The following is a 13960-nucleotide window of genomic DNA, read 5'->3' as shown; positions in this document are numbered from 1 at the left end:
TTGTGATTATTGTTTTCTAGATAATTCTGTGAAAATATAACCTTTAAAGAGGACATTTCACAAGACTTTTTAAAGATGTAAAATAAATCTTTGGTGTCTTCAGAGTACATATGTGAAGATTTAGCTTAAAATACAATATAGATAATTTATTATAACATGTTAAAATTGCCACTTAAAATGTGCTGTTTTGGGTGTGTCCTTTAAAATGCAAATGAGCTGATCTCTGCATTAAATGACAGTGTCGTGGTTGGATAGTGCAGATTAAGGGGCGGTATTATCCCCTTCTATCACAGGGGGAGCCAATTTATAATAACCTTTTTTTTCACATGCTTGCAGAGAATGGTTTACCAAAACTAAATTACTGGGATACTCCTTTTCACATTTTCTATGTTAATAGAAACACTGGGGACCCAATTATTGCACTTAAACATGAAAAAAGTCAGATTTTCGGGATATGTCCCCATTAATATCTTTAATATTGTATGAGTAAGGTCACATTGAAATCAATGAGTCTGAATTTTACAGACAGGGTCACAAAGATATAAAAAAAAGGCTTGCCTACACAGTGCATGACTGAAATCACAATAAAGGATGTACAGGTTGCCTAGAGGTAAAAAAATAGGTTGTAGGTTTAAATCCCATAAAAGCTGATTGTTATGTTGGCACCCTTTAGCAAAGCACCAAACCTCAGTTTCTTCATGGTGACCATCTAATTTGTACAATTAACATTTTGTGGATGTGGAAAGCCAGTAAAAATGTGTATGCTTGGGTATGTGCATGTGAGAGACAGAGAGACAGACAGATAAAGAGAGCATGAAGCTGTCAACAGCAAAGGCAGCACAGGCAGAGACAGATGGAGCACTCGGAGGCTTCACTAAACGGGCGCCAAGTATTCAGACAAATGTGCACAATCAGTGGTTTCCCTTCCCACCTCCAGGCAAACACATGCTTTTGTTAGCAATGTACATAATACAGCAGCGAATAATAAAGTTGTCAAGCCCTCATCTGGAAGACACACATTCAAGCGCCCGTCATCTTCTTTTCCTCTTCTTCCTTCTATCTGTTTTGCCGACGTGCATGTTCACACGCCAGGTGTTCAGAAACACTTGAGGAGTTGTTCCTGTCGGGTGTACCACAAATGCGAGTAAAAGATACACTGACACCTCCATTTAAAGTGGAAATGTGCTCACTCAATCATTAGCCACTACCAAAGCACAGCCTCCACTATCCCAGCATGCTCCATTATGACGATATAAATCCCAGAGTGACTTACTGACCTCCGAAGGGTTTGAACAGAGCCGGACCATGTTACCTCTTAAACACAAGCTCTGCCTGACGTTCCTACCCCCTTTCTAAAGCCCTGGGGAGCAATAAGTGTTGACTAATAAATAATTGAAGCATAAGAACAGTAGCTGGCTCTGTAGATCGAGTTACATTGGGTCCATAATGGCCTGGCTTGAGAGGTCGACGGCTCCTGGACTGTTAAGAGCAGTTTAGAGTGGGGGAAACCGAAAGGCAGGAAACAAGGACTGACCGCATCAACCTGCATTATTACAGTGGCAACCTGGTTATGAAATTTGTTTTGGCCACCAACACACTAACCATACGCCAACATGCTAACAAATGACCTTTCAGGTAAATGATGTTTGTTCAGGTGCATAACGGTGTATGCATTTACACCTGGTGACAGAATCGAGGCAACAGAATCAATGTTGTCATTACTGGAGTTCATTTTGTTCCCACTCTGCCACTTCAAAAACAACTAATGGAATCATGAGTGTTGGGACAAAAAAGGCCACAAAACCAGGAAAAAAGAAGAGATTATGTATGAAAGTATTACTTTGGATTTGTTAAATAATAATCAAGGATGCTATTTTCTCACAAAATATGCTTTTAAGAAATATTGACAAATCTGATGGTGAATGAATTGAATTTTAAACTGATATTGAGCTGCATCTACTGAAGAAAATCTTGAACTATATATTGCATATCGGACACAATAACAACCATTTTGCTTTTCCATAGTTGCACAGTTATTGATAGGACTTATATACACTGGGATAAATTATCTTAACATTCATAAAATGTATTAACTCCTTCAGACCTGATTTTCCAGTGTTAAATCAGTGTGCCTTATTTGGATTGGTTGATCAGCATTTTTATTGGTTTGAACCACAAAACATGTGATGTCTATTCCCGTGGACGCAGGATCTGAAGGGGTTAAGTTGTGCGGTAAAATCTTATTAAACAGGATTTCTTCTTTGCAAGCGATAAACAAAATTACTGTTTCTATAAAATATATATATTAAGAGTTCAATACATCAATTTTCACTAATTTCGGTAAAAATGTGTTTTCTATACCAAGAAAGTGACAAAAAGAAAACCACTATTTTCTGTTACAAACTTTCACATAGCATCTTTAGGATATAATAACATTAAAAAATCTAATCTATAATTTGATTTTCAAAGATATATTATAAAAACGGATTATTTTTCAAAATGCTACAAATCTATTGAATCGATGTATAAATGTGCATTTATCTTTGCCATGTTATATTCATTTAGTTGACTAGTGGTATACACCGATTAAAAAAATAAACATTAATGGCATTAATCAAACACTTACTTGGTCATATTAGGAACACTGTCATTGCTGCTGTCATCCTTGGGACGTTATCGCAGAACTTTTTGACAGCTTGCTCGATTTTCGTTGACTTCATGTAAAATAATGGAAAGTTTTTCATAAGATCCCTGAGGTCAATGTGCCATCAAAATTACTATATTGTTTTTGTTTGTTTGTTGATTACTAAGTACAAAGTAGATGAGGAAAACTAGGAATCTGTATGTATTCAAAGCACCGCCATTGTTGTTTAACACATGGCGGATGTTGGATTTCGCTTAAAATGAAGAATTTACTTTTTAATACTGACCAGATACAATACTGATTTTGGCTGTAACTAAATTTTGTTTAAAAACGTTGTTTATCGCATTTTAGAACCAAACTCTTCATATATACATTTATGCATTTGGCAGACCCTTTTATCCAAAGTGACAAGGTAGCCTATAGACGTTTCATCGGACACACGTGCGCTGACGCTATACACGTCTGGATCCGAACTTTACTTCCGGTTTAGTTTTTTTAATGGTCTGACTAGTTGCTAAACTGATCCCTTGAACAAATGCCTCATCGATAATAACAAAATTTTTGGTTTCCTATGTAATCTATGTGTTCTTTTTTGCTTGTTATATAAATAAATTACGTTTAAAGAACTTTGTTGTTATTTATTGATTCTTAGCGGAGTTTACCGGAAGTTACGTGCGGACCACGACAGCTGCTTGTTTATGTTGTTACTGCTTAAACCGTCTATACATGAATGCAAAATCTGCTAAATGCCACCTCCGTTAAAAACGAGAAAATTATACTGACTGCATGCACTCTGGATATATCATCAAATACTTTCGCTTCAAATCTGCTTATTCCCGGCCTCAGGCCATTCAAAAATACAGATTGGAGGTTTACCGAATATATTGGGATATTGACTGATTTTAGCCTTTTAACTTAAAAAACAAAACAAAAATTACAGTGAAGAGTTATTGGAGTTAAGTGGAGATTACTGCAAATACTTTTTGCAGTGAAAGACTGCATATTTGTTAAATACCAATAACATGATTAAAGTGACATTTGTAAAAATAAAGCATTACAATTACTAATAACCTTCTCATTGGCATTAAAGTAAAATTGCTGAACCTCAACATGAGAACCTAATAAAAATGCAAGAAAACATGTCAGATACACTTAGAGGGTTTTGCATCTGAGCCCTTTACATTTTTATCAGCATGCGTGTTCACTGGGTTCAAGCCCATGAACTTTGCACTGCTAACGCAATGCTTTACCACCGAGCTATATAGGAGCACATATGTATGACATTATTAGCCAACACGGACGAGTGAAGATGTTTGGCCTCTGGGTTTGGTTTATAACAGCTTGGATTAAATATGAGATCCAGGTTTCTTTTCAAGGTGAATGACAGCAGGTAGAAAAGGTAGAACAAATGAGAACAAGTATGCATGAACTCTGCTGCAAGTCAGAGGTGTCTAAGTACACTGTGAATAGAGCTTAAACAAATACTGGCAAGAGGTGTTGGGTAAATTCTGCTAATTCTTAGCTATAATTGCCAAGACCTTCAAACCTACAATTAACAATTACTGTCATGCTAAAAGCAGGAAAGGGCACGAAGAACCTCAGTCAAAGGCTGGCGGTCTGTATGTTCCTCAGCTATGAATGAAACCCTCACACCTTGCCTTAAGAAATCCAGTCTCATTCATTAGAGCTCTCAGACACACAGCCGCCGATCTCTTCGCTAAACAGCAGCTAATGTCGCAAGCTGAGGATTCCCCAGATGGACAGAAGGAGCATCACTAGGCCAGTGTGTCCTTGTTATCTGCCCATCATCTGGGTATCATCAGCAGCGGCTGGGTAATGCTCTCTCTCCTGAGCGCTGCCAAAGCCTGGGCAGATGGACAGGTGGAGATAGTGACCAAGAAGTGGCGCCACGGTTGCTTTTATCACCAGTCGTGCAGGCTCCAGCTCCTCTGACCCTACCGTCCGCATGTTGCATTTTTAATCAGCCAGGTCATCCAATCTAGAAGCAAGACCAGAGCTGTCAATCAAACAACCCTGATGCTGCAAGCCTCCACGCTTTGCGGGTGAGAAGCAAACACCCCGCCCCTTTCTGAGACCGCAGAGCCTGGGAACCGTCCTTTATCTCTAGCTCTCTTTCGCCATCTTTCTTTGAATTCTCCTCTCTTCAGAGTGGGCATTTACAAAGTAATTACAAAGACAGCGTGATAACATTAGTGCCCATGGCAAAGGCCTTTGTGGCTTTCACTCTGTTCTAAAATGTTGCGAGTTGCCTCAATGCCTACATAGTGATGCTTTCAAGGCAGCACCCTAATGTCATGAAATAACAAAAGTGATCATTTTAAAAAGCACAATTAGGGTTGCCACACCTTAGTTAACTTCAAATTCAAAGACCTTTCAAGGACTTTCCAGGTCCAATACCCTCAAATTCAAGGACTAAATGTGGGGACACATTTCAAGTACGAGGAAGGTTACATCGTGTTACCTTTTTCAGATACATTGTTACAGTTCCCTTTCGAGGGAACTCGCGCTGCATCACTGCGGTGACACTTTGGGGACGCCTCCAGGGGTAAGTGCGTCTGAATGTGTATATCAAATTTAACCAATGGTGAGGATTAACGACAAAGACAGGGTGAAGTGGGAGCCAGGAAGTATATCGCTATCTGAAATATTGCCAAAGATGGTGTTACAGGGACGCAGTAAGTATAGCAAGGGAGACGCAGTGTCTCGTTCCCTTCACAGAGAACAACAGTTGCATACGTAACCAGACCAGAGATGTTTTCATGTGTCAAACACAACTATGCAAAAAAGCATTCTGGTATGAATCAACATTCGCATACAGAAGATATAAGCATTTAAAGCGAACAGTTTAACATGTGTGCTTAAAAAGTCTAGAATTTTTATAATATTATCCTACACTACACAGGGAATAATATTAATTTTTTCCAGAAAACTTCTTGCATAAAATAGATTCAAGCACTTTCAATGATCTGTATCCATGTATGTATATTTATGTATACTTCCCAGGGCCTTGAATCCCCCCCCCCCAGATTTACAAACTTTCAAAGGGTTTCAAGGACCCGTGGGAACCCTGGACAATAAAGGCATTGCAAAAATGTACACGTCCCACACAGATTTGTTTTCAGTAATTCTCATAATTGACTGTCAGCAATGCAAAGGTCATAGGTTCCTTCCCAGGAAACACATACTGATAAAAGAAATGTATAGATTAATGTATACTCCAAGTTGCTTTGGATAAAAGCATACAATGCAGAATGTAAGTATATAGATATAGCAATGTCGTACAGTAGCCCACTAGGTAGGAAACTGAACGGTTGTATTGAAATAAAGAAGTCCGTTTCTCCACACATGCGAGACGCCTCCTGTACCACTTCCTCTTTGCACTCACTTTGAATATGACTGTGGTTTCTGCTTACAGCCCAACACAATGCGAGGAAGAATTAAAGGTGGCAAGTCGTGGGCTGCCTGGCACACCGAGAGCCAGAGGCAATGGACGAACATCGCCACATGCATGCCCATATTCTCCCGCATGGCTAGATTATCAGGTTGGTGAGGTTCAGCTGAAACATCAGATCTTTGGTTTATTTTAATTGGACATTAACGTTAACGCGCTGAGCAAGCTCATTAATTCCTTTCGTTCCCCCTGCGGTGGGTGGCGTCCACGCCATCCTGCCATGACCTCTCACGCCCGGCTATTTCATCGCTCTGACACATGCATGGCGATTAAGGCAACTTCCTGAGAATATTCTACCCGTTAGGCCTTGAGCAGTTGGGCTTTAATGGCAGAGAAGAAATGTGAAGCTTGGCCGGAAGGACCCAGACAGCTAATTACTCATTAATGTTTATGATTATCCGGCTAACGCAACAATGCTCACTTATTCAAGATATATTAGATGTGTAGCCAACCGTGAGCTTTCTGCCCTCAAGTTGCGTTCTCCTGCCTTTCATATGTCAACCCAGAGTGCTCCCTTTCTCTGTATACTTATTATTAAATTACATGGGTTTAAAAGCACAGTAATTGGTTTAATTCCACGCAATGATGAGTTTCGACGACGTGACAAAGCCCTGATTCATGACACCACCGAATGAGGAAAATGCTTCACCGATGACCACGTCCACAGCAACCGTGAGGCTCATCTCCCGTGACCTTTATAAAAGCTGTGAGAGACTAAACCAGGGCAGACGGGAGAGATGGTGAGTTTACTGTGCATGATTTTTGTGTTGTGGTGTGCCTTAAAAAAAAAAAGTCTGGGTGAGGCACAGCATGCGGCACCATAACATCGAAAACAAACGGCTCCAGTGAGACAGCCAGTATTAATCAGCAGGTCATGCTATGTTACACTAAACTTTTTATGAGCTACATGCTCACCACCATACAGACACATACTTACAGCCGGCCATGAGGTATTGATAGTACTGCACAAAATCTGAGGCCAGCACCAAGGGGTGATTGCTGTTGAAAGGTGGTTGTAGCTCACTCCACTGCGGTGTCCTACGCAAAACAAACACAGAAATCAATTTAGGAAGCACAGATGTATATAACAGTCTCCATCTGAGCTGTAATGGACTCAGCTCCTTGCAGTCTTGCGGACCTTCCATTTCTTGTCTCATGTGGGCAGCATAAGCTATTCAGTCTAGTACACACAATCATTTAACATTACAATTAGATCAGAAAGCCATTTTATAAGGCAACCCCTGCGTCTTCCATTTCATGCACTCGGTCACGAGCGTTATTGCATTAGGACAGCGTCTGGGTCGGTGACAAGCCGTGACGTTAATCATTTGCTTGCCGTTGACGTGCCCTCATTAGGGGGCCGTGTAAGCTGTTTTATGTAAATGATATGATTACAGTGGGTTGTCAGGTGCTTGTGTCAGGCTGAAGGTGAAGTATAATAGCAGGTGAATAGGTGTGGTGATAAAGCCTCAGGGAAAGACCTGGCAAGATTCCAGCAGGCTCTCGGACAGGTGTTCAGCTCGAGGGGCGTGTCGTCGCCTATCTTCTGCGCCGTGCTGATTGGCCGAGGCTCTAGCACGTGCTCCACCAGGTTTCCGTAGCAACTCAGGATGTAGAGCGATTCAACGACCGCCTGGCGAGACTGATCTGACAGGGAGAAAAGTCAGAAACACGTTTTAAAATAATAAAATATTAACATGCTTACAGATCTTTACAGTTATCCGTTTATAGGTTGAGGTAAACTATCACAATTTAATGCGCAAAGACAACTATAAGCCCGAACACAATGAAATGGTGCTATATAAACATTGCTCTGTTTGTTTGGCAAGCCTTACAAGCCCAATATAGCACACACCCACATTGTGACTCATCAAATTAAGCAATTTTGGGACTCTGAATAATACTGGATGAATGATAGTTTGAAAAAACCATGTAGCTTCAGTTTGAATAAGTTAGCAAAAAATATTGTGTCCAAATAATGCTCATAATAAAATGTTTTATGTATATACGTTCTAAGCCATGTCAGACCTTTCTCTCTTTTCATGCTGGGGTTGGTGATGAACCAGGAACGAGAGGAGGCGAAGACTGCAGCCACACAGAACTCCCCACCAATGGACTTACTAGGTGAGATCTGAGGAGGCGGCTTGGCTTTGCTATTAAAAAATGGACACAAATGAGAGATCGTAAAAGAAAGAAATAAAGAAAAGAAAGAAAAAAAAAAGAAAGAAAGATAGATATACTTCAGAGTAATCTAACAGGAAATAAAAACACAGCACTGACAAGACTCACAGTTGGGATGCAAAATTTCCTGCACATGAATGATATCCAAAAACAAAACGTGAACAATTACATAATGCATCACACATTTCATGCACATAAAAAAATCCTCATCTCTTTGATTCCCAAAGTTTAAAAACTTACCATACTGTAATCTGTTTAACATAATTTGATTATTTACTTAACAAAACATTTTAATTAAATGTGCCAAAAAAGGTCACACTAAATACTGACTTTAGAAATGTAGTTCTGAAAATTGTTTTGTTTTTAATGTTGTGTACATATTTCCAGTATTTTCTGTTAGTATCGAGTAAAAAAATAAATATGCATAGGCATAAAAACTTTTCTAAAACAACAAAGCTGGTGGTGGTGGCTTAAGACTTTTGCACAGTACTGTAAAAAAGTATATACATAGAATTACTGCAGTGGTACATATTGCCATATATTCCCATTGTCGCAGACAACACTCTTAAGGGGGTCGGACACCGTCCGCTCAGCGTCGCGTCGAGTCTAGGACAACTCGGAGATATCGTAAACCGGAAATGCACATTAAATAGCGCGAGCTTCGTCAGATAGCGTCTACTTCAAAATTTAAATTATACGTTAGCAGCCAATGTTAATCGTTAATGATTTGGGACAAATATGATGTTATTTAATGTTAAACTATGTGAGTGGCGCTGTGTGGCGCGACCTACCTTCCTAGTCACAGCTAGGCGGCATGGACAAGCGCCACATGGCGGCGCCGGTGTGCGTATACTCATAGAAAACATTGTGTTCGATTTTTTTAGAACGCTGTGCGATCCCCTTTAGAAAGGATTTACACATCTTTGTGCATTAAGCTTTTAACACATTATGTGTAATTTTAACACATTATGTGTCATTTTGTGTTAAAATGTAACACAAGTTATGTTAAAAGTAACACATAATGTGTTATTTTATAATAACACAGAGATGGGTGGATTCTGGGACAACACATTTAAAGTGTGTTGTCCCAGAATCAACACTACTGTGTTGTTTTTAACACATTCGTTCTAATGACACAAATGGTGTTATATCCTAAATTGTGCCACATCTGGCTATTTTCTCTGCTGAATTTGTTTTAATAGTTTTAGAGGTGATGACACTTTAAGCCATTGTGCTAGCACAGTAAATATAGAAGTCATTAAAAAAATGTTTAGACAATATCTGGGTATCAAAAATAAAGCATTAAAAAGGCATGTCAGTATTGTACCCATATAACACATATTTTACTTGCTAATAATTCAATAAGCAGGTACTTAACTAAATACAGTACATATTGCCATTTTAGGTGATTTCGGACACAGATACATTTTAGGATCATATCTAAATTGTCCGAATTGCCTGTAGCTGAACAGCGCACATGTAACTTCCGACACATGTACAGTAATTGTTTGTAATGTAATAATGGCTATAATTTTATTTCACAGTATTTTCATTCGCAAATACATTTTTTCCACAGTTGACAAAATCAGAAAAACATAGCCTTAATGCATCAATGTCAGATTTAGTTTTTTACATTTCAATTTAGTGACTATAATGGTGCTGTTAAAGCTAAACACACACACGCTGCAGGCGTCTAGACGGTGCAGATACCACATAATGGCTGTCATTTGTTTATAAATCAGCTTCAAATGGAGGCTCTTAAGCTGCTCTGGAAGACCTCGCTTTGACTTGCCATTTGAAAAAAAAATTAGGGCCTATTGAAATTTTATTTATGACAGCACATTTTGATGAAGCAACAAGAGAAAATGGCTATGCACTGTGATAAGGGCTCACATATGGAATTCATCCTAGAACAGTAGCTGCACAGTATTATTGTCTGACTTATCAACACGGTAAACTTGACCTCTGTACCTAAAATGTATAAGAGACTGACTCCCAGAGAAATTAATACTGGCTGTCTGCCACAGTACCAGAATCTAGATCACTGAAAAAAAATTGTTCATTTAATTTACTCTATTTTTTTCAAGTGGTCACAATCAATTTATTTAAGCTACATTTAAACAAAAGTTTGTTTATTTTTTTCACTTTTTTGTTTAAATGTAGCTTTAAAAAAATGTATTGCGACCACTTACCTTAAAAAAATTGAGTAAATTGAATGAATAATTTTTTCAGTGATGCTATCAATCACACACACTCAAATATACACAAATGGATGTGAATGGGCTAAAATAAAATGCTTATGCATTAATGACATTATAAAAGCAAACACTGGGTCCGTTCATTCTGTGTTTTTGAAGCTTTGATTGTGTTTACAGTGCGCAATATAACATGTGTTCATGTTTCACGTGTTAAAAAACACGGTATTTTTCCACACAATTTACTCATCTCTATAGCGCTGTTTTCACTGTCCTCAAAACGGGCTGATGTCTTACTTGTTCTGTAAAGTCCCTCCTTCAGAAATACATAACGAGTTTGGATTGTGAAGCTTGTTTAGTGTGTTGTGATTAGATAGCAGCTTAGCTTGCCGTTAGCTTAGCTGGAGACTGACGTATTCCTGTGGGCGGAGTTTAGTCAAAAAACTGTTCTACCGTAGTGACGTCATTAAAGCAGGAAGTAGAGGACTGTAGTCCAAACCGGCCGTTCGCTGTAGGCTTTGAAAGGCGAATTCTGTTTAAGAAAATAAATAGCCTGGCAATGAATCGCCTCGCAATGAACTTTAAGCTTTATAATTTTACAGCTATTATTTATGCTATTATAGCAACATTACACACTAACTAGGGTTTAAAAAATGGGATCAGAAAGAACGTGACCTTTAATACATTGGTTAAAAATTACAGACTCTGCTCTTTTTCTATATAATGAAAGTGAATGATGACCGAGGCTTTCACTCACTAAGATTTTTCTAATATCTCCTTTTGAGTTTCATTGAAGAAAGAGAAAATCACAGGGTTTGGATCAACATGACAGTGAGAAATTAATACCAAATTAAAATGTTTGGCTAAACTAACCCTTAAAAATACTTTGAATACAGCAAGTCTGACCCAAACCTCCTGTTTGAAGAAAAGATGCATGAACACGGTACAAAAACTCCTCATCAAGCTATTTCATGAGGTCTTTACAAATAAGGGAACTGTCGATTGTAATGAAATCCTTCTATCTAGAGCGTGAAGTCTGGACTTGGAGTTAATGTGGATGGATTGTCCAGTGTTTGAACCGAGACTCTCCAGCCTTGCATTACGCTAATAGGTGTTGAGTGACCTGTTGCTTAGCTGCAATCTCACTCCGTAACTTCCTTTAAAACTGTCATCAAGTCGTAAATTACACTCAGGACGAGGAGTGAAGCTGACATCTTTGTTTAACCGACACCAGGCGAGGGTTCTTGGTTGGCAAGGATTAAAGACAAAAAAAACATACAGAAATATTGGGAAAGATACTGGCGCGTGTTTATTGGTGTTGGATGCGGGTTGGGCCTGCTTAACTAAATAACTACAGTGCGGTGCGTGCTGTTGACAGGGAGATATGAGCAGTTTGTCACTATATCACCTTGGCTGGAGTTACCGTGGTTCACGCTGTCTGTCAGTGTAAAACAGGAGATATAGTCCTGAACAAACACACAGAACCGCCAAAGGATGTGAAGATTTCAGTAGAGTAAAACACATAGTTTCCTTTTTTCCAAAAAAAGGCAGGATTCCCAAGCGGGCCTGATATAATGAGACAGCAGACATTTTTGATATCAGATAACTGTTGCTTTGGCCTAGACATCAGTGACCATAGAGAAAAAAAGTAGAGACTACCTCAAACAAACTTGTAAATCCTTCCTGCCATCTGCAGAGCTCATGGATGCCGGGAAAGTGAATGAGCTTAGCGGTTTTCCAGGCTGGAATGCTGGTGAATAGTTTATGTATTGAACAAAATGTAGATTATTATCTTTTACTGTATTTTACTGCTTACTTGTACTCAGGGTTCCCACACCGTAGTTAACTTCAAATTCAAGGACTTTTCAGGTCCAATACCATCAAATTCAAGGACTAAATGTGGGGACACATTTTAAGTCAGAGCAAGGTTACATTGTGTTACCTTTTAAGATACATTGTTACAGTTCCCTTTCGAGGGAACTCGCGCTGCGTCACTATGGTGACACTTTGGGGACGCCTCCAGGGGTAAGTGCGTCTGAATGTGTATATCAAATTCAACCAATGGTGGTGACGGGGGAGACAGGAAGTATATTGCTATCTGAAAATATTGCCAAAGACAGCATTACAGGTACGCAGGAAGTATGGCAAGGAAGACACAGCGTCTTGTTCCCTTCTCAGGTTACCCGGGACGTTTTCATGTGTCAAACACAACTATGCAAAAAAGTATTTTGGTATGAATCAACATTCAGATACAGAAGATATAAGCATTTGAAGCTAACAGTTTAGCATGTGTGCTTAAAAAGACCAGAAATCTAAAGTCTACAATTTTTTATTCTATTATCCTACACTACACAGGGAATAATATGGATTTTTTCCAGAAACTTCTTGCTTAAATAGATTCAAGCACTTTCAATGACCTGTATCTATGTATGTATATTTTCAAAAACTTCCAAGGGCCTTAAATTTTTTTCCAGATTCACAAACTTTCAGGGATTTCAAGGAGCAGTGGGAACCCTGTGTACTGCAAGTACACCAAAGCTTGTTCTGTAATTGGCTTTTTTAGGAAAAATATAAAGAATGTGCTCACAGCTGCTTTGAATAATGAAGGCAATGTGAATTCAGTGCAACTAAACATTCATTTCTATAAAATTACAGATCGAACCAAACTTCGAATACTTTTATCAATGCCTTAGTACTAAGTGCTTTGCATAATAGATCTGGAAATGACATTATTCTTAATATACATTTCAAGGTATATAATAACCTTGCAAGTACCAACGATGAGACCAAAAACATCAGCTAAAAGCCAGGCATAGCTTCAGACTCTCAGCCAAAAAAGCTGAGAGCTCATCTGCCAGTGGATTTCTGAAGCCGGCCAAGTATGGAAAAAGCTCTTTGAAGAGGCTTTGGTTAGAAGACGATTTGGTCAACATGTTCTTCTTTGAGGGCACGATGGAGATGGATGATGGTGTTTTTTGTGCCTTTTACACTGCATCTAAAATTCCTTAAACCAACCGCTGGAGTTTTTTAAATCACTCTTTCCGTCTTGGTCTCACTTAAAGTGGCTAGAGAACATGACTCGAGTTGCAGTGATTCAGCAGATCGAGTGAACGTATTATTCTAGATAAATATTGGCATGGCGAGTCGCTTACAAAAAACACATCCTAAAATCAATAAATTATGAAGCATAAACATATTTAGTTAGATTGAGAGAAGAGAAGACGGACGTTATTAAAGAAATGCTAAATTCATCCTTATCCCGACCACGTTGGCATTTTCATTGCTACTTCAAGAGGCTTTGAATTTTCCCCCTCTCTTTCTCTAATTCACTGAAAAGACTTCTTGCATGTCATTTCCACTTTAAATTAAACATATGAGAAATCTTGACTTGGGCTAATAGCTTTTCCTCAAGGGCATAATTTAATCTGTGATGTCCACTATCAAAGCCCCTTCACATTACAGTCCTGG

General features: G+C 38.9%; 1 protein-coding gene across 4 annotated transcripts in view; it reads right to left on the bottom strand.

The window, feature by feature from the left end:
* Nucleotides 1-13960, bottom strand: part of bcas3 (BCAS3 microtubule associated cell migration factor) — a 289480-nt gene that overhangs the window by 168078 nt on the left and 107442 nt on the right. For all 4 annotated transcript variants that reach the window (XM_055196656.2, XM_055196657.2, XM_055196654.2 and 1 more), the window contains 3 exons: nucleotides 8145-8269; nucleotides 7598-7763; nucleotides 7054-7154 (listed from right to left, as the gene is read on the bottom strand). In XM_055196656.2, the coding sequence (XP_055052631.1) occupies nucleotides 7054-7154; nucleotides 7598-7763; nucleotides 8145-8269 (392 nt within the window). The remainder of the gene's footprint in view (nucleotides 1-7053; nucleotides 7155-7597; nucleotides 7764-8144; nucleotides 8270-13960) is intronic.

Source organism: Misgurnus anguillicaudatus, chromosome 24 (genome assembly GCF_027580225.2).
Source record: "Misgurnus anguillicaudatus chromosome 24, ASM2758022v2, whole genome shotgun sequence".
NCBI lineage: Eukaryota > Metazoa > Chordata > Actinopteri > Cypriniformes > Cobitidae > Misgurnus > Misgurnus anguillicaudatus.
The sequence above is the reverse complement of the archived record's forward strand: the minus strand, read 5'-3'. Positions and strand labels throughout refer to the sequence as shown.